The sequence below is a fragment of the Taudactylus pleione genome, unplaced genomic scaffold (genome assembly GCF_031769625.1).
Source record: "Taudactylus pleione unplaced genomic scaffold, aTauple2 ptg000075l, whole genome shotgun sequence".
NCBI classification, from domain to species: Eukaryota; Metazoa; Chordata; class Amphibia; order Anura; family Myobatrachidae; genus Taudactylus; species Taudactylus pleione.
The window spans coordinates 253,587-275,833 of record NW_028284477.1 but is presented as its reverse complement, the minus strand read 5'-3'; the positions used below and the strand labels follow the sequence as shown (position 1 = coordinate 275,833).

The following is a 22,247-nucleotide window of genomic DNA, read 5'->3' as shown; positions in this document are numbered from 1 at the left end:
CGGATTCAGGTCAGGGGATTGACTTGGCCATTGCATAACATTCCACTTTTTAGCTTTAAAAAACTCTTTGATTGCTTTTGCAGTATGCTTCGGGTCATTGTCCATCTGCACTGTGAAGCGCTGTCCAATGAGTTCTGAAGCATTTGACTGAAAATGAGCATATAATATTGCCCGAAGCACTTCAGAATTCATTCTGCTGCTTTTGTCAGCAGTCACATCATCAATAAATACAAGGGAACCAGTTCCATAGGCAGCCATACATGCCCATGCCATGACACTACCACCACCATGCTTCACTGATGAGGTGGTATGTTTTGGATCATGAGCAGTTCCTTTCCTTCTCTTCTCTTCCCATCACTCTGGCACAAGTTGATCTTTGTCCCATCTGTCAATAGGATGTTGTTCCAGAACTGTAATGGCTTTTTTAGATGATGTTTGGCAAACTCTAATCTGGTCTTCCTGTTTTTGTGGCTCACCAATGGTTTGCATCTTGTGGTGAACCCTCTATATTCAGTCTTGTGAAGTCTTCTCTTGATTGTTGACTTTGAGAATTCTTTTGTTATCCACCACAGTTGTTTTCCGTGGTCTTCCGGATCTTTTGGTGTTGCTGAGCTCTCCGGTGCGTTCTTTCTTTTTAAGAATGTTCCAAACAGTTGATTTGGCCACACCTAATGTTTTTGCTATCTCTCTGATGGGTTTGTTTTGATTTTTCAGCTTAATGATGGCTTGCTTCACTGGTAGTGACAGCTCTTTGTATCTCATATTGAGAGTCGATGGCCACTGATTCCAAATGCAAATGTCACACCTAGAATCAATTCCAGACCTTTTACCTGCTTAATTGATAATGAAATAACGAGGGAATAGCCGACACCTATCCATGAAACAGCTTTTGAGTTGATAGTCCCATAACTTTTGGCCCCTTAAAAAGTGGGAGGCACATATAGAAACCGTTGTGATTCCTACACCGTTCACCTGATTTGGATGTAATTACCCTCAAATTAAATCTGAAAGTCTGCAGGTAAAGCACATCTTGTTTGTTTCATTTCAAAGCCATTGTGGTGGTGAATAGAGGCCAAAATCTGAAAATTCTGTCAATGTCCCAATATTTATGGACCTGACTAGATTTAACAAGGGTAAGTTTTACCATAACTCTTAATATTTCCTGTTAAAACAGATGCCACATGAAACAGTGACCATAGTCCAGTCATGGAAGTTTAAAATGTAACATAAGTAGAGAGGAAATGTTTTGAGGTTGTGGAAAAACTTCTGCCTACATGTTTTTAATTTGTTTTTGTATTTTATTAAACTAACAAAAAAACTGAGCGTGACTGAGATGCTTTATATATTTCTTTACATTTAGCATATTATACGCATTGCAGAATCAGCGAGAAACCATACACAGAGTGCTAGAATTCCTAGGCTGCGACTGTAACCGCACAAGAATTGGTTTTACACACATACAAAGTCGCAGATTAAGCACAACGGAACTTGGCGTGAGGAAAAGCTGGGGCTGCTCACATTAGAGTCACAGATTCGAACTCAGTCGCATACAGATGTACACATTTCACAAATCAGTGGTCTGCATACCTCAGCAATGCACTTCTGTCACTTCGACTAGTTTTATTTTAGTTTTATTCATTTTGTGTGAAAAGCCGCAAGGTACAGCTGAGTCGCCCGGGACCTGTTGCTCTGGGGTGGGCTGTTTCCCGCAACAGTGTATGAGGACACGTGTATGTTGAAATGGTGTCATTGCCCTCTAATATAGATTAGATTGGAAGTTGGGTTAAGCTAGTACAAACTAGATGACTTGCAAACAATGCAATGTCGTCAACTATTTCCCTTGAACTCACGGACAAGTGATCTAGTGCATACACACTGTGCAATCAAACATACAATATATCTTGTATCGTTTGGTGGTTAGATTGTTAACTATATAATCTGTATCGGTAACCATATCTACAAGGTAATGGTGGTTATCCTGCACAGGCGTAATTGCTTATCATATAATGATAATTGGAGATCATACATTTTTAGAACCAACCATCAAATAGTCCCTAATAAAGATAAATATTATTGGTGGTGCTCCCCAGGGTAAGAAACAATATTGTAGAATATTAATTTGAAACATCCCTACAGGAAAAAACAGAAAATAATAACCTGCAAGAATGTTGAAAAAAGGGAGAACCCTTTGTGGGGGCGCAACTTATATACAGACAATGGTATTTAGATTAAAACATAAATTTTAATATTACTAAAATAAAAAAGATTAGTCAAGCTCGTGAGGCCTAATGGTACTACTTCGCATATAATACATATCCTTCAGGTCATACATGAAGAAAATAAATGTGATCAGGACATATATAGTAGCATCAACTTTGTTTATAAATATTGGTCGATGTAACTAGTCCTAAAAGAAAAAATACGTAATCTTATAGTAGGCTAATAGTAAATGAAATTTCCCAGCTTGGTGAATATTGTCAGGTTAATAAATTCTCACAGATAATATATGTGTGAGATAAAGGAAGGAGGAAAAACAATGTAAAGGTGCCCATCCACTAAAAGACATCAAAACGACTGCACGATTACGACTTTGTAATCCTGCAGTCGTTTGTCAGTCAGTGTAGGCACATCAATCATCTTCTAACATGCTGAACCTGACGTTATCGTCAGGTTGTACAGCACATTTACCCGATGATAGATGTCTAAACGACCTGCGGGAGCGCGCATCGCTGGTCGTTTTAGACATTTTTCAAAACTGTTTGCGAACTAAAACGATATCCTTATCGTTCGATCGCTCAATTTAATCGTCTAGTGGATAGGCACCTTTACCCTTTCATGGAGATTAAGGCACCCAGGAATTTCAAAAGTTATTTGCCAGAATCTCTGTTATTTAGAAGCTATAACAGTAAGCTAAATTCTGTATCTTGACAGCTCAATTCTCTGTTACTTGTAAATGTTCTGTTAGATAATCATTCTGTCCTTATCGTTAACACATTGACATCTGAAATGAGTATTCTAAGAGGACATAATTGTAACAATGAACAAAGGTCAGTATCCTAATTGTACAAATGCACTTGTTGGGGTAAATAAGGGATGAAAAAGATATATAATATATTACATAGTTAGAATGAATCAAGTAATTATCAGATTAACAGATTAATCTAGCAATTAGCAGGTTAGCAAATTGAAAATCTAATACAACAATTTATCATGGTAATGCAAAGATATCAGGTAATACAAATATAAAAATAGATTGCTGTTTGTAAAGCTGGGTACACACTGACAGATACATTGGCCGATCAATTGATTGGACAATGTATCTGCTGACCGTCGGGCAGTGTTTACCCACGATATGTCGGTGAACGTCGGCAGCCGCAAGGAGAGGGGCGGGGCACACCCCCGACACGTCCCCTGGCCGCCGGGACCTACGGGCAGACACAGATGATGGTTGTTCAGTGTGTACGAACAACCATCATCTGCAGATATATCTGCAGATCACTTATTCTGCAGATATATCTGTATAGTGTGTACACACCATAAGCGATAAATTGTAACATGAGGGTATAAAATACATCAATGCAAGTTAGAGAGATGCATTATGTCACCTGGATCTTTTGTAAGTGTCAAAATAACAACTATCAAGTTAATTAGATGGAATTAGCATAGTAGTGAGTTTGTCCACAAAAATATACTCCAAGATAAACCAGAAATAGGTCGATAAATAAATCAAGAGTATCTATGGTGTAGTGACCCAATAGGACATACAGTGCATGATGAATAGATCTTATGTGAGATCAATTAGAGTATAGTACAAATATGAGTCTAAATAGAAAATAATAAAGAAATTGCACGTTCGTGGTCAGAAAACCTGAGGTTGGATGTGTGCTAGAGCAGTGAACAAACAGCTCAGGGATCTGACATATGGTGATAGCAATGTAGAAGAAAGATACAGTAGGTCACCTCTGCTGTCCATGTAGAAAGTTAACCGGCGAGGTCCCTGATACAAAGTATTGCATGGTACCTGCGCCAGACCGCATGAGAGGGTGACGAGCAAGGGGAGTGCCTATGAGTATGCTTGGTCAGCAATCGCAGCGGGTTTCCTCCTAATGCCCAGAAATAGAAGTTCACATCGGCGCTGGCGGGACCTGTTGCTGGACGCACATTTCACCCTAAATCAGCGGGGCTTGTTCACCAGATATCACATATATAATCTGTGAGAATTTATTAACCTGACAATATTCACCAAACTGGGCAATTTCATTCACTATTAGCCTACTATAAGATTACGTATTTTTTCTTTTAGGATTAGTTACATCAACCAATATTTATAAACAAAGTTGATGCTACTATATATGTCCTGATCACATTTATTTTCTTTCATGTATGACCTGAAGGATATGTATTATATTTGAAGTAGTACCATTAAACCTCACAAGCTTGACTAATCTTTTTTTATTTTAGTAATATTAAAAGTTATGTTTTATTCTAATTACCATTGTCTGTATATAAGTTGTGCCCCCACATAGGGTTCTCCCTTTTTTTCAACATTCTTGCAGGTTATTCTTTTCTGTTTTTTCCTGTAGGGATGTTTCAGATGAATATTCGGTAACCATATCGCCTTGTCGTTCGGTAGAGCGTACAAACTGCACGATCTGGGGGAATCTTTAACGAGATTGACAGATCTTCCTGCATGTAGGGAAGATCTGAAGATGCGACAGGCAATGCCACGGGAGCGCGCATTGTGCGTACACACTTGACGATTTGAATGATTTGTCGTTCCGATGCGTCGGAATCTGCCATATCGTTCAATATATCATGTGTAGGAGCCTTTAGGTTTAGTTTGGCTTGAAGATGATTGGAAGGAACACAAATGTTGCAGTTCTCTCTAACATTTGAAATTCAAGCGAAGTCTAAGTATTCCCCTGTGGTCTTAGGTTGTGGCCACTACATAGTCACACTATTGTGAATTCACATCCCCGACGTTCCGTAGCCATGACTCCCATCCCAATACTAAACTAAATGTTGGAAGATCTGTAACCAGCCACACAGCCTATTGGAAAAAAGTACTGAAAAACAGCCTGATTGACTACGATATTGACTACTCACAGCAAATTAGTGCCCTGTTCCCATGGTAGTGGCCGCTGATTGGCTTTCAGCCATAGAAGTGCAGTAAACACAAGTGGGTTCCATCACTTTCAGGAGAAGAGCTATATGTATCCACATATAGCTCCTCTATGACTGCAAGGAATGGGTTAGCTTTTTTTTTCACACCCACCAGGGATGCTACTGGAGAAGAGGACCGACTGGCGCCTAGGATGCCTACTGGACAAGGGGACCAAATGGCACAAGGGACAAGGTAAGTATTGTTCAGTGAGTGAGTATGTAATAAAAAATACAACATTCTGTGTATATTGTGCTTATATTAATATATTTTCTTTACAGGGAGTTATAGGTACCAGTGGGCCCTTAATGCCTGAGCTTGCTTGCACTTATGGTTCTCTAAGTGCCAGCAAGCGGGACAGACTTGCTGGTACCTGTAGTCTTACTGTAAAGGACAATGTTACTGTACTTGACACCCATCAATCCCACAACCACTGCTCAGGGGTGCTGGGGATGGCCCTGGCCTAGGGTATATTTAGGAGGGAGGGCCCCTTTATTGTGGGGGGGGGACTTCACCTAAAGAATCCCTGGCCTGGGCTGACTAGTTGAAGGTGTTAATGCTTTTTCTGATGGGTTGACCCTGTCAGGTGTGTCCCCTGGCTGTGGTATTGTCTCCCTGCTAGTTGACACTGCTGCTGGTTCTTAAAGTACATGGTATCCCTACGCAAATTGTTTTCCATATTATTAGGAAAAGGGCAGACTCAAAGAGCCCGGTGCTGGTTATGCTTTTGGAGGAAACCTACACAAATTTATTTTCAAGATTTTTGTCTTTCTGTACATTTACACACAGAGTAGCAGTGCACAGATCACACTGATCTGTGCAGGCTTCTGCAAACATGCTGATTGGGTTGTCTATAGAATTCTGGCACAACACGCCAGAACTTGCACACTAATAAACACGACTAAACACACCATTGAAAACCAGATTCTGTCACATGAATTTTAGTAAATTTGAGTGTTTGATCTTGAAAAACGTTCATGTGTCCCTGTGATGCCCACCATTTTTAAACTTGCACTAAACATAACTCTTGGTAAATTTACCCCTATGTCTTACTCCATATAACTGACTCTATTTATAACGGGTTAGACAAACTTCTAGGGGTTATGTGCACCCTCTCCTAATTTGAAGTCCCAATTCTCTTCCCCGATGTTAACTAAATATGGCCATTAACATTTTAAATATATATTTGAACTTAGCATCCCAGCAGTGTCCCAGATGCTTTTTACTGCCTTGAGCTTGTTATGGCTGACTCACACCGTAGCTTATGTGCAGGAGCACCTCAGTATAAGCTTGAACATAATTTAACTTCACTACAGCATATGACATCTTTCAAACGACTGTTTTCTATAGCAGTCTGTAACCATTGTGAAGAGATTGTTGAGCATTTTATTTTAAGCGAGTTCTATATTTGTTGAATTGATGTGCAGATTGATCATTTTGATAAGGCAGTCACTTTGGTGAAGAAGAGACAGTATGCTGCAGGAGACAGAATCAGGGAACATAAGTTTCCTAAGTTGTTGCATTTCCTCTACGGTTTGAAAATTAAATAGATGGTGGAGATGGTATGCAGTCGGGAAGCCGGCGGACCTAATCCCAACAGCCGGCTTCCCGACTGCTTAATCGCGGCGAGGGTTAAATGACATTCGTCTAAATCTAGACGCCTGTCATTTTACCAATGCCGGGAGACCAGCGCCCGGCATCCTGATCGAAGGGATGCCGAGCGCGGATAGCCGCAGGGGGGGAGGGTTAGGTCTAGGGTTCCCGGAGGGGACTTAGGGTTAGGTACCCCTCCGGAGGTTGGATTTAGGCTAGGGGAAGGGGGGGACTTAGGGTTATTCCCCCCCCCCCGGAGGTTAGGTTTAGGCTAGGGAAGGGGGGGGGGGTTAGGTTTAGGCACTGGGGGGGAAGGTTAGGCACCCCTAAGGGAGGGTTAGGGTGTAGAATTAGGTTAGAAAATACTTACTTTGGACGATCGGGATTTCCTCTGCCGGGATGCTGCTGTCGGGATTCCAACCGCCGAGCATGGGTCTGGCGGTAAATCATACCGATTCCGGTGGAGATAACTGTTAAGTTGTGGTACATCACTTTCACTCCTTTACAAATAGGTTCAGTGATTTTGGTCTATGATTATATACACACTGCCAGTTGCTATACATCTTTTAATTGCACGTTAAAGTATGAGTAAACATGAAAGTCAACGGCATATTGTGTGTGTGTATGTGATATATATATATATATATATATATATATTTTACACACACACACATTTACTAAAGCTTTCAATCTGTATTTTTTTTTTAACCCGTCTGAGACAACCGTAAATAATTTTGTTATACGACAATAGCATGCAAATACTTCTTAACTGCTGGCTTTTACAATGTGCACCCATTGTGCTGAATGTATATTTTCAACTGTGTTCATGTACCTCGGACACACTGAAATGGAACAAGCATTAAAAAAACACATTGCAGTGAAATGCAAGTTAAACATGTAAATGTGCAAATATGTACAGTCTTATTTAGTGTAATGAACAATGACTGGTTGAATGAATGGTTTACGTGTGCTTAAATGAATTTTGATGCATCTTAAAAACACACATTTAACGACAGTGTACGTAGCAGAAAAAGAGTTTAAAATTGGTACATAAAAAGCTAATACAAATGTCTCGCATATCTGGTTCACATGCCCCCAACAGCTCATGCTTTCAGGATTTGAACAGGTGACTTAAAATAATTACTGTCCAAGCCAAATATAATGTTTCACAGACAGAAATCCTGAAACCATGAGCTGTTGGGGTTGCATTAGGAATGGATTTGAAAAACATTTACTTACACCATATGGTATTCTATGTAGGATTAGTCAGAAATGGGGCTGCTTACTACCACTGGCTGCTGTATAGCAGTGCAGCGGTGCATCAGGCAGGGAGAGAGAATAGACTCCCTGGACCCCCTCCAGCCTAGCACACAGCAGCATAACCCCCCCCCCCCACTTCCCTGCGCAGAATGTTATTAGTAGCTAACTTGCAATGTCTGCACAACCGTAAATGGCTGATATATGGGTATTGACGTGATCGGTGGCATATTGCTTTGAATTGAAGCTACCCCTTAGTTTGTGGATTTCACATTTTTCATAGAAATTTGCCACACACTTTTTAATATAAGACAGAAGTTTTCTGCTAAAATACAGATAGTGTGAAATGGCTCTCCATAATTTAGCACTAGTAGTGTGTGTAACTTGATACTTTCCTAAATTAACAGGACACTAATCAAATTATAACCTCCAGCATGTGTTTCCATAGCAGCCACCTTTTTTAAATACAGCTGCACATTATAAGCCTGATTTGGTTTGTCTGCAGTGTGCTGTGTCCTGTTAGGAGAATAGACAGCATTTTATCTGCTGGTCTTTCCTTTGACCAAGAAAAAGTGAAAGAAGTTTTTGATATATAGTGAAACATGACACATTCTGAAAAAATTAAATCTGCTAAACATGATCATTTTGGGTTATTGAGGGTTGATTTTTAGCCTGTATACCGTGCTTAAGATGTAAAATAGCTGTCTCACCACTTTAAGCCTAATGTGCAAAGCCAGCTGAAGGTGTCACAATATGCATAGGGACAGTGTAAAAATCATGGGCAGAATATTGTGTTAAAATGCAATAATGTCTAATATACTGTTAGCATGGAACTCAAAGTGAAAAATTTAATTGACAAATTTCATTGGGCGTCAGTGCATGTTCCATGATTGTACATTGATTTAAAGTGCAAGGCAAAAAAATGTAGTACCTGCAAATCAACTGACTGCAAATTTCATTGAGCAGCTAACTTAATCAATAACTATTTCCACATAGCAGGGTATCATGCTAGGGCAGTGTTGGCTAACCTTGACACTCCAGCTGTTGTGGAACTATATATCCCAGCATGCCCTGCCACAGTTTTAGCATGCCCTAATAGCAAAACTGTAGCAGTGCATGCTGGGTTATGTAGTTCCATAACAGCTGGAGTGTCAAGGTTAGCCAACACTGTGTTAGGGAGTCAGTCGTACTCCATGCCATATATTTGCGGGTGCAAGTCATCGCAAAATTGGCCGCGCTTGACGGCAGCTCAGATTTACTTAAAAGGGCTTCGCGCAAAATTAAGCAAATTCAGGCTCGGAGCGAGGTTCCGGTCTGTTGCCGGAGAATTAACACAATTGCAACAGCACCTCGCACCCTTCGTATGGCATGGAATAGGATTGACTCCTTAGTCTGCTGTGCTTAAAATGCACATCACACATCTCAATTTATGTTTGCAAATTCAGTGGCAAAAAGATCAGACCGTAGACTACCGAGTGGCGGATTGTTATCTTGCACCATGTTCTTGATGAGAAAAGGGATGAGTGCACTTGTGGCACCAACCTGTAGAATTCTACTACTCTGTCTGTTTGTTTCAAACACTGAAGAGCTGTGGTTCTGTTATATTGTGGGGCCTATTTTCCTGGCATAGTTTGGGTGCAGTCATTCCTTTTAGAATGTAAAATCAATGCAAAGCACTACTTAAGTACGTTGTGTGTGATAATCTTAACCCTTTTGCAGCCTCTCTCCTCCGACTGGAGGTGTGTCTCCTAGTATGACAGAGCCCCATTCAGAGTACATGTGGTTACCCAATGGTTTGATGAGCATGAAATGGCAAAATTCTATACACAATACCCCATAATGACAACGTGTGAATAGTTTTTTGAGATTTTTGCAAATTGAAAAAAAAAAAAAACACTATGAGGGGTATTCAATATGAAACGTTAACTTCACTGTCGAAATTTACGTTTCATATCGAAGTTTTTACCTGTGTTAAAGTATCGGGCGCGCGCCCGCTTATCCCCGTGTTCAATATAAAATTAACGAAAACGGGAGCCTCCGAAGTTTGATTTGCATAAAGTTACGAATTTTTCCTTAAAAAAATTGTAAGACCCCCCTAAAGTTGTAAAAACATGGGGGATCACTATGGGTACCCCCGTTTTAGCCTTTAAATGAAAGTCGGGCATTTAAATAGCCGCAGCAGGTGTTTTTTCCTGACATTGAAGAAGGGATGCAGAAGAGCACTTAGGTTTGTTTTTCTTCTTTTTTTTAAGTGGTCCCATCAAATTTGGGGTACATGAAAATGGGTACTAGCATATTTTGATGTCCCTAAAGTAAGTTTTTAGAAATTCTGCATTTGTGCACCTGCCGCTATAAATCTATTCTAGAAAACACCTGCCGCATACTTGCAGAATAGCCCTGAACCTATTTCCCTATTGTTAATCATTTTTTTCCCATTTTTTTTTTCACCCCAATTTTTAAATTCATTTTTTGGGGTGTCCCTATTTTTTTTTAAACTTTTTTTGACACAGTTCTTTTTTAAATGTCATTCCCAGGGGTGCAGGCTATTTTTTTTTGCACCCCTAAACCCCAATTCTGCACTTTTTTCGACACCTATTCAATGGTGAAAAGTTATCACCGTTTTTTTATCAAAGACTTTTCAAAACTGTGATAAGTCTTTGAAATTGAATACGATGTAAAACTAAAACCTGCGATAATGACGTCATAAATGCGATATTAACGCAAAAACGATGTTATCGCTCCCATATTGAATACCCCTTTAAGAAATCACAAGTACATAAGTATTCACGGCCTTTGCCATGAAGCTCAAAATTGAGCTCAGGTGCATCCTGTTTCCACTGATAATCCTTGATGTTCCTACAGCTTAATTGGATTCCATCTGTAGTAAATTCAGTTGATTGGACATGATTTTGAAAGGCATACACCTGTCTATATAAGGTTCCACACTTGACAGTGCATGTCGGAGCACAAACCAAGCATGAAGTCCAAGGAATTGTTTGTAGACCTCTGAGACAGGGTTGACTCAAGGCACAAATCTGGGGAAGGGTACAGAAAAATATATGCTGCTTTGAAGGTCCCAATGAGCACAGTGGCCTCTATCATCCGTAAATGGAAGAAGGTCGGAACCACCAGGACTCTTCCTAGAGTTGGCTGGCCGTCTAAACTGAGCGATCGGGGGAGAAGGGCCCTAGTCAGGGAAGTGACCAAGAACCCGATAGTCACTCTGTCAGAGCTACAGCATTCCTCTGTGGAGAGAGGGGAACCTTCCAGAAGGACAACCATCTCTGCAGCAACCCACCAATCAGGCCTGTATGGTAGAGTGACGAGAAGGAAGCCACTCCTTAGTAAAAAGCACATGGAAACCTGCCTGGAGATTGCTAAAATGCACCAGAAGGACTCTGACGATGATGAGACAAAGATCGAACTCTTTGGCGTGAATACCAGGCATTATGTTTGGAGGAAAGCAGGCACCGCTCACCACCAGGCCAATACCATCCCTACAGTGAAGCATGGTGGTGTCAGCATCATGCTGTGGGAATGTTTTTCAGTGGCATGTACTGGGAGACTAGTCAGGATAGAGGGAAAGATGAATGCAGCAATGTACAGAGACATCCTGGATGAAAACCTGCTCCAGAGCGCTCTTGACCTCAGACTGGGGCGACGGTTCATCTTTCAGCAGGACAACGACCCTAAGCACACAGCCAAGATATCAAAGGAGTGGCTTCAGGACAACTCTGTGAATGTCCTTGAGTGGCCCAGCCAGAGCCCAGACTTGAATCCAATTGAACATCTCTGGAGAGATCTGAAAATGGCTGTGCACCGACGCTTCCCATCCAACCTGATGGAGCTTGAGAGGTGCTGCAAAGAGGACTGGGCGAAACTGCCCAAAGATAGGTGTGCCAAATTTGTGGCATCATATTCAAAAAGACTTGAGGCTGTAATTGCTGCCAAAGGTGCATCAACAAAGTACTGAGCAAAGGTTGTGAACACTTATGTACATGTTATGTCTTAGATTTTTTTGTTGTTGTTAATTAAATTTGCAAAAATCCCCAAAAAACTTTTTACACGTTGTCATTATGGGGTATTGTGTGTAGAATTTTGAGGACAAAAGTGAATTGATTCCATCTTGGAATAAGGCTGTAACATAACAAAATGTGGTAAAAGTGAAGCATTGTGAACACTCTCCGGATGCACTGTGTGTGTGTGTGTGTGTATGTATGTATATATATATATATATATATATATATATGTGTGTGTGTGTGTGTGTGTGTGTGTGTGTATATATGTATATATATATATATATATATATATTTGTTTTCCATCTATAGTAATATCCATTTTTACATCACAGCAATCACCGTGACCCTCAGTGATGCATGTTACTCGCTTGTGGTGTTTTATGGCTGTTTTGGACTTTATGTATAAAAATGGTATATAATTTCTTGACCAGTGTTTAAACTTTACTAGAGTTTGTGCATATCCTCCAGGATTTAGCCTTCCTTTAATACGCTGCAGTATTACAGGTATGAATAGCATTAGTTACCTGTTTAGGGCTCGTTCAGTTAGTTGTAAATAATGACATCTAAGGTACAATATGACCTGCTCCCAACCCTGACGTGGCTCCTGTTGCATTGTATTTCAAATTAATAATAATGTATTTACTGCTGTTAAAAAAAGAGATGTTTAAGAAACTAGTATAGAATTTCCGTCTGACACAGGTCATTGATGTAAAAAGCAATCCGGTAACAAATGATATGTTTTTGGAAGAAAACGAACGAGAGATTGTGATGCTTGGAAGAATGATATAATGGTGGGTAGGTGGAGCCACCTCTCTTTCTCCCAGTCCCTCCTCATTCTTGCATCTATACTCGGTGGTTACCTCTGCACTGCAGATTTCCTCCACAAAAGAAAACCACCAGGAACGCAGCAGCGATCGGGACCGTGTATTTGGGGGGCCTGGAAGGGATCCTGCATAGGAGGAAGACTGCGGCTAGCCTGGTCCTCTGCAGGGAGCCTCACAGGTAGCCGCCGCACAGAGGCTGCGTTATCTCACACACGCATTTGCGTCATTGCTGTCTCTGAAAGCCGACTGATCCGAGGCTGCTGCCCTCCTGCCTTTGGGACTTAGCCATAAGACTATACCCGGTGTTCCTCCATGAGACAGGAGAGACTGGCTTGCAGCCTGCGGCGAGGGGGAAGGTGCTTGAAAAGGCAAAATGCAGGAGGAGGAGGTGGAGTGGGCAACATCCTCAGTAACGTGCTGAAGAAGAGGAACTGCATCTCCCGGACGGCTCCCCGCCTGCTCTGCACCCTGGAGCCAGGTGAGGTTACATAGCCCCAATCGTTCAGCCCACGGCTGCAGCAAAGAGTGTCACGAAGGCGACGTGCAGCTTGTGGAAATCCTTGGCTGCGTATGACATGGGAGTCAGTCATAAGGCAATCAGTCCTTCTACTTAGGAATGAGTTATTAATCATGGCATTATGAGTAATCGGCTCAGTACCAGTTTCAGTGCTATGTGTGTGTGTGTGCATTATAACCCAGTGACACAAGCAGGGGAGACTAGAGACGTGGATGCTACTATAAGCGTGCACGATGGATCTGCTCGGTAGGGAAAAATCATATTGGAGATCGCTTGTTATGTTTTGCTAGTGGTGCTTTTCCTGCAGATAGCCGTCCTTTGTCTCCAAAGCTGCAGGAGCTTTCATTGCAGGGCAGTGCAATGAGGGGTTTTGTTTAAGAACATGTTGCAGAATCTGATCAATGTATGATTAAATAACAAATGTGAGGCCTGTATGTACTGTGCAGTGAGAGTTGCGCTAGCTCTGTGATTCGTCCGCTGGTTGACAGCAGTGTTTCAGCACTGGACAGCGCCCTTCTAACACGCTGTTGTGTTCCACATTAGTGCTGGGAACTTACGGTAAACATAAACCGTACAGCGTTTTCGTGTTGTTGGTGTTGCCTATATCTGTAGCTAAAGCTTTTTTCCACGCCCGGAGGAATAGCACTCTACACTGTAATGTGTTTTTTTTATTCACTTTTCAAGTTGAAATGTAAGCTGAAGGATGCATTAGTGGTGTGTTGATTTGTATTACTAGATGGCTAAATTATTTTTTTTCCCACTAGGTGTAGACACAAAGTTGAAATTTACACTTGAGCCTTCACTAGGACAGAATGGCTTTCAACAGGTACGGTGTGCAATATTGTGTATATAAATGCGTTTTTGCTCTTATCAACTGCAATTTCTACCCTAAAGGTCTGTACAATCTACAGTATAGCTACTTTTATTGGTAATTATATCTAATTTGAAAGCATTTATTAATAATATTGTCATTGAGCACCAAACAGAATATACATACATACATACATAAAACATGGATATACAAGCAAGACAGAATAAATGCAGATGTGAAAACAAACAGTAGAGAGAGCACTATTCAGCAGATAAACATTCATTTTTGGCTGTTTGTTTTAATCACTGTAAACAGCAGGTGATGTTCAAGATTTTATTATGATAGTTGTAAGGTAATACCCCAATCCCTATTGTTTGTCAAACATGGTTTAAGTACTGTTGCCTTCTTTAAAACTATTTTTCAGCACTCCACCATAAAGTACAATCTATGGTTAGGCCTCAGGATGAAATGGTTGGACACATTTTAAAAAGTTTTGGGCAGATTTTTACATATTGATAGTCCAGATACTTTTTGCAGAATACGTGGCAATGCTGTGGTAATAGTAACACAGAAGTGAGGCTTTTTTTATTTGATGTCACATGCACAGTAGTATGTTAGTTGCCAGAAATAGATATAAAAGTAGATTTTTAGATTAAACACTTAAACATTATAGGTTAGAGTTCAGTCATCTAAAAGGGTTACTTTTATATGTAGTGAAGTTTCTAGCTATTTAAATGTCATCCTGTATTTTTGCTTTCTCACATTTCCATTCATAGCTCTACATAGTCTTGACACTTCTCCCACTTAAAAGCAGTTAAAGGGAGGCGTGCACTCCGCAACAGCACACAGCTCTGTAAGACGCAATATATTCCCCTGCCCGGCCCTACTCACAGAGCCATTCACCTACGTTAAAATATCTGGAACACTACATTACTTAGAACTGTGCTCATGGCAAACTCCCAATGCTGCTGCATGTAAACTTCACGGGTGGTGCGCACATGCCTCCACAACACCCTTGGAGAGACATGGGGGGCACGAGTCTGGAGAGGAGGGGAAAGGGGCATGAAGCCAAAGAGATACCCTGGGGATATGAGGGAGGAGATTCATGGAAGGGGAGTGGCATGAGGCAGGAGAGACATGGAAGGGTGGAATGAGGCTGGAGAGAGACAGGATGGTGACATGAGGCCGGAGTAATCTTTGAGAGTTGAGGCTGGAGAGGCACAGGAAGGATGAGGCTATGTGGTGGTCACAAGAGCTAGCGACCCGGCGTATGACTGCGTCCAAAATACAGAGTTGAGAAGGGAACTGACTGACAATCGCTTAACCAGGTACATTGGGACATGCAAAATACCAAAAAAGAGAGGTGACAGCGGACTTGTATTCAGTGTGTAGTATTCATATCTGTTTTTGTTACAGTAGACTTAAAAGTAAAACCCTTATTTTAATGTTCTACTAAAAAGTGAAATGTTACTGTCTTGAATGTTTTTGGCTGTCCATACAGCTTTGTCTACACAGAAAAATTAATTTTGTTTGCCTCAAACTATTCTATTTTTTATTTTATTTAACATGGTCACACATTTAGAGCCACTTACTTGGATAAGTAAATGCGCTACTCTGTTATCAGCAATATATACAAAGGACAACATTTTTGTTTTATCTATATACACTTCTCTTTTCTAAATAAGAAAAAAATAGAATGTCTATTTTTCACTGATATATTCAGTTGCTTTCAACATACACATTAAGGGCCTGACTCTGAGTTGGAGGCCTCTGCGCCACTCTCCCATATGGCCGCTGCAGCCTGATTACTAGTTGATCATAATGTGAGAATTCGCCTTTAAATACTAAGGGGGAGATTTAATAAAGTTTGGAGAGAGATCAAATTGGAGATAAATAGCACCAACCAATCAGCTCCTAACTGTCATTTTACAAACACAGCCTGTAAAGTGACAGTTAGGAGCTGATTGGTTGGTGCTATTTATCTCCAATTTTATCTCTCTCCAAGCTTTATTAAATCTCCCTCTAAGGGCCGGATTCAATTAGAGGCGAAAAGTGCAGTTTGGAGAAAAGTTTTTGCCGATTTGGACTTTTCGCCTGTTCTCAAAGTATCTACATATTCAATTCTAGGATGATTTCGTCTAAGCGGAAACCCAATGCATTGTAATAGGCGGAAAATGATCTCCAATGACTAGGAGGTGAAAAAAAGTGCAAAATCTTTAGTTTGGGGTGCAAATATGGGAAAAAGACTCAGAACCCTTGGGACAGACCCCAAAGGACAAATCAGACAATTTAAAAAAAAAAATACCTCCGAACACCCCAAAAAATGACACGTCCTTTTTGGGGCGAAAAAGTGGGGGGACAAACATAAAAACTAGCGAAATAGACTACTTGAGGGGCTGCAAGGATGGCTCAGGTGTTTTGGGGATTGCAGGTGCATGTAGTAGGTTGATTTTACAAGTTTTTTAAAAGTTCACTTTAGAGACTTTAAAATATGCTAGCACCCATTTTCAAGTACCCCCAATTTTTCTGGACAACTTATTTTCACCAACAAATACTGCTTTATGCCATTCTTCACCACTTTTACAAAGACTCTAATAGCAAGCAATTTAAACTACTTAAGTACCCAAAATAGTTATATTAGGGCTATTAGTACACATCTATATGGATTTCTTATGTTAGTGCATCTTTTTTGGGGGTACAGACTGAGTTCCCCAATTCTTTCCCCCTGTTTCACATTCACCGCTTTCCATTTTCGCCTGTTCTGGAATTGAATTAGGTGAAGAACGGGGGCGCGCACGGAAAGAATTCGCTTCTGAAACAGGCGAATGAGGTGGAAAGTCGGACAGGCGAAACTTTGACGACTTTTTGCCTGTAATTGCATATGGGCCTAAAAGTCTGTGTGACTGCGTGATGTGGAAGCCTATTCTGCCCAATGTTATGTCCACAGCCACCCTTAGTACTTACAACAGAGCCATGCTGAGTGCAAAAGATCTGGCTGAAACAGACGACCCATCTCTGTCCGCATGTTACGATCGAGCATTGAAGTTCGTTTATACGCCAATAATACTCCCATGGCACAGAAAAGTTTTTAGTGCGATCGCATGGGCACTGCCAAGAAATGCCCATTTCATGGAAAGTGTGGTCTGTTGACAGACTGATCAATCTGTACGCATTAGTGATCTCCAGCCATGTGCAGATACCTTATCCGATGCATAGGCAGAAGCCGATTTCTTTGGTGCATGCGCAGTATGCTGAAATCCGAGAGATGTGTGCACATTGCGACTTGCTGCATGCAACTCAGGATCAGTTCCTCAACACTCACATTATATAGCTCGTCATGGCAACTCGCAATTAACAAACATTGAGATTATAAAACTGAAAGTTAATATAAATATAGGCTATCCTTTAATTCCGAAAGTATAATTTTTTTTTTTTTTTTTTTTTTATGGAAAGGAGTGCCTATATAAATCATTTGCTTTCTGACATGGAGATGCTGCGGTCTATTTAAAAAAAGAAAAGAAAAAAAAAAGCAAGTTAGAATGAAAAAGGTTATCTGCGCTCAGTCAGTATTAGAGAGCTGCTCAATAAATGATAGTTAACTGGAAGGGATAGATTGAGTGCTAATATGTACTTGTGTTATTGTGAAGTGTAAAATAAAAGTAGGTAGGAAGGAGCAAAAATAAGAGGAGGGATAAAAATAAACTAAAACATAAAATGCAATAAAAATGAAATAAAGTTAAAACCAAATGAAACAATAAAAGTAAATAAAATAGAAATAAAACTCCAGCACCAATGTTTATGCTTTTTTTTTTTTCTTCCCCCTTGAAAAAGTCCCTACATGGGATGAAACTCATTGGGACTGCCCACACAGGACATTTCCTTTTTTTTGATACTTCTTGAGGATATATTCACTCCATCTGCAAGCTGTTTTTGTTTGCTTTATATTGTAAAATAGTGTTTGTTTTATAAGTTGTGCATAATACTTGCACGCTACCTGAACCAAGGAGGCAGACTGACAGGAAGGAGAAGGACCAGCAGCACCATAGTGTAACTGGCAGGACTGCAGCATCAGTCTGAAGAACCCGAACCAGGTAGGGTGAGTGATAGGGAAAGTTTTACCGCTATTGATTCGGGCTACAGCCCACCTTTTTTCAAAAAGAGTATAAACATTGGTGCTGGAGTTTTAATTCTATTTTATTTACTTTTATTGTTTCATTTGGTTTTAACTTTATTTCTTTTTTTTTGCATTTTATGTTTTTTTTTCATTTTTATCCCTCTTAGTCCTCCTAATTTTTGCTTCTTCCTACCCACTTTTATTTTACTCTTCACTTCACAATAACACAAGTACATATTAGCGCTCAATCTATCCTTTCCAGTCAACAAAAAATGCAGCAATCTAGTAATGTGGAATTTACTTTCAGGGCTATTTAATTAGTAACATGCCTGGACATCTCCGAAAAGAGCCTGTCCCGACTGAGCCCCCTGCACAAGAGTGGTCATCTTGCCACACATGTGCAAGCAGTATTTGCTGGACAAAGATCCAAAGGATCCCTCTCCGAATAAAATAAATTTAAAGTGTAGCCCAAAGGCTACAAGCTAAGATTTTCAGAGTTTTGGACTGTAAATAGGTCTATTTTGCGTGGACAAATTTTAGACTGCTTTTGTGTGGATAAAGAGTGGGAGCGGACCACTTTGGTAAATGGCCTGATACTTAATGTGACAATCCTCCTAAAGCAGCTGTTTTTAGAGTATTTATTGCATTTTTTTAGTTTGATGAATTTTATTAAGTATTTAAATACAAGGTAGCCATAGACTTCCACATTTTTCAGTTATTTGTATACTTAACTTTTTGGACAGAATTATTCAACAAGTTACTGTAGAATATGTACAAGGGAGGACTTGGGAGGCAGTTAAAATACCAGAGGTCGGGATGCTGGCTCCGGAATTCCGACACCAGTCAGAGTCCCAGCACCGACATTCCGATGGTAGGTAGTGAAGTTAGGAGGAGGGTTAGGCACTAGGTGGGGGATGGTTAGGTTTAGGCACTGGGGGGGGAGGTTAGGTTTAGGGTGCGAAAAGGGAGGGGTAGGGTTAGGATACTTACCTGACAGTTGTCTGTATCCTAACCCTGTCTGGATGCCGGCATCGAGATTCTGACCGCCAGGATCCCGAGTGACGGCATTCCGTACCCAACCCGATAATTTGTGTCTGTGGTTTTTTATAATATTATTGCCTATGAATATTTAGTGATCTTGTGATACAATTTTGTTGTTCTAGTGGTATGATGCTCTCAAAGCGGTTGCCAGACTGCCCACTGGAATACCAAAAGAATGGAGACGTAGAGTAAGTTCTTTTAAATATTCTTATATTTTCCTAATGCAGGAAGTGGATGATTCTCTGTGTGATGCACGTGGCACCCAAGTGTCCTTATCCACATTGTAATGCAAAATATTGCAATAATTAATGTACATTATTGGATAGATAGCTTTCAATAGTTTTTCTAAATTTATTGTTAATGTAAAATAAAATTCTATAAAAAAACAATGAAAAAAACACCTGATTTTTGTTAATAATGGACTGTTGAACTATGTTAATATTTATAAATTTCCATTGTTTTTTTCAGGTATGGTTGACTCTTGCAGACCAGTACTTGCATAGCATCTCTATAGATTGGGATAAAACAATGCGCTTTACATTCAATGAAAGGAGCAATCCTGACGATGACTCAATGGGAATACAAATTGTCAAGGTAATTCTCTTTAAAGCTGGGGATCAGTAGATTGTGTTACATCATTATGATCTATATAACACTTAACTGATTGATTGTGTTCTGAAATTCAGTGTCATAGATGTTAATAATTATCAGTGGCATCCATGGATATAATTATACAAATGTATTCAGGATGGATACAGCACAAACACAGAGTATGTGGTTGGTACACAGTTGGTTGCAAAATGCCCATAAATTATGCAAAAAAATTAAAATAAAATTCTGCATTGGTTCATATTTGTGCGTTCTCAATGTGGGCGTGTACAGTGCAGGTTTGCATAATTGACATTACACAAACTGTCTGTTTGTGTGCTTAAAATTGCCTATAAGTAGTTTTGAGTTGTTGAGTCACTAAAGCATACAAGTTAGCTTTATAAAATAAATTAAATTAGCATTGTAGACTTTTATTAAGTTGTATGTAAGCAGAAATTACAAAATTTGCCATGTGTGCAGCTTTATTCCAAGAATACACAAAAAAAGTTAGCATTTGTTTTTTTAATATTTTGAAGTAGTAAAATTCCAATTAAAGAAGCCATGAAACACAAAATGTTGATTTTGCTGAAGACCAGTCCACAAATCTATTCTACTCTTATGCATTTCACTTACTAATATGTTTTCTTCTTTATAGACATAGATTTCATTCTCAGAGATGTGCCACTGCAATGTTCGGCTGTGCACATAAACTTGTATCATTGTAGCTAAACATTGCTAACTTTTCTGCACACTTTTATGTGGTGCATGGGAACATTTGCAATGTGATTTTCCACAAAGTGCCTTTGCAAACTTTTTTGATAGGCACTTTGTGGCCATCACAGAGAATTGAGTTTCCTCCATAGACCTTTGCTTATCCCATTTAGCTATAGTGAAATAAAATTATACATTGTTTTTAAAAAGTAGACTGCAGTTAGATTTCTTGGCAATATCTGCAGTGATTTGTTCCTTATAATTAACATTTTAATTCAGTGTAAATTAAATCTGTCATTTATAATCTATTGCTTTATGTTTTATTTATTTTTTATTTATCTGTCCTAGGATCTCCACAGAACAGGTTGCAGCTCCTATTGTGGGCAGGAGGCAGAACAAGATAGAGTAGTACTGAAACGTGTGCTTTTGGCTTATGCCAGATGGAATAAGTCTGTTGGTTACTGCCAAGGGTTCAATATTCTGGCTGCCCTTATCCTGGAGGTGATGGAGGGCAATGAGGGGGATGCACTCAAGGTGTGTATAGCTACTTTAACTAAAAACTAGAAACTTTAAAAAAGTTTGGTTATGCTCCATAACTGTGCATATAAGGAGGTTAATCACCACAATTTCTTTGGCCTTTGCTAAAAGTTCTCTGATGGCTAAATAACATGCTTCTTAACTTAGCATACCATATATTGTGGCACAGATTGTTTGTTTATTATCAACATCTCAACAAATCATCTGGGCTTTGCCACTCTGATCATGAATGTTTTAAGGTGGTCGTGTATGTGTAAGAAAGGAGCTTTACATTTTTTTCTTTTTTTAAAGAATACTTGCTTAAAAAAAGTTTTGATTAAAGTTTTAATATCCAACAAATTTAGTTTCCTTATTACTATTATTATACAGTAAGACACAAACACTTCTTTATGATGGTAATTGCTAAATTTATTTTAGTCTCCTTTTGAGTAAAAATTTTTATGCCTCTTTTCGTTTGTAGATGAAATATGGCCACTGAAATGGTCGTCCAACAAACTGTTTTCTGTGTGCATGTAGGGTTTTGTTTCTCTTAATATCTGATATCTAATACATAATAAAATGTTTGCACCTTGCACTCTTAAATTATTTTACTGATGCATGGATGCAATACCTTTTCTGTGAAAAAAAAAAAAAAAAAAAAGTTACTTTCTGTGTAAAGTTCCCACCCCAACAATGTCAGACTGACTGACTGTGCTAGAAATCCATTTATTTTTAAATATTCTGGGGTCTATTCAGCATTGATATTTTTACATAAAAAATACGGAAACTATGATTTCCGTATTTTTTTATGTAAATCCACTATTCTGCAAGGGGATAATGGAGAAGATAACGCAATTATTTTCTCCATTACTTCCCATCTCGCAGAGTTCCGCACTGTAGGGATCAGCCATTGATCTATACAGTGCTTTAACACTTTTTACTATTCAGCAGAGGAAAAAGTGTTAAATCACTCCATAAATATTTCCTTTATATAACGCCATTTCATAATGGCGTTAAATGAAGAAAATACTTACATTTCCCGAAAACTGCAGGGACAGAGGGAAATTTTCCCATAAGTCCCTGCAGCCCGCCCGC

At 39.7% G+C, this 22,247-nt stretch overlaps 1 protein-coding gene across 5 annotated transcripts in view; it reads left to right on the top strand.

The window, feature by feature from the left end:
* TBC1D30 (TBC1 domain family member 30) overlaps positions 1 to 22,247 on the top strand; it is a 142,597-nt gene that overhangs the window by 80,880 nt on the left and 39,470 nt on the right. For 3 of the 5 annotated variants that reach the window (XM_088467778.1, XM_088467776.1, XM_088467777.1), the window contains exons 4-7: positions 14,136 to 14,197; positions 19,460 to 19,525; positions 19,806 to 19,931; positions 20,985 to 21,170. In XM_088467778.1, coding sequence (XP_088323904.1) covers positions 14,136 to 14,197; positions 19,460 to 19,525; positions 19,806 to 19,931; positions 20,985 to 21,170 — 440 coding nt within the window. Of the gene's footprint in view, positions 1 to 12,894; positions 13,333 to 14,135; positions 14,198 to 19,459; positions 19,526 to 19,805; positions 19,932 to 20,984; positions 21,171 to 22,247 lie in introns of those variants that run through there. The other 2 variants (XM_088467780.1, XM_088467779.1) reach the window with 1 other exon arrangement.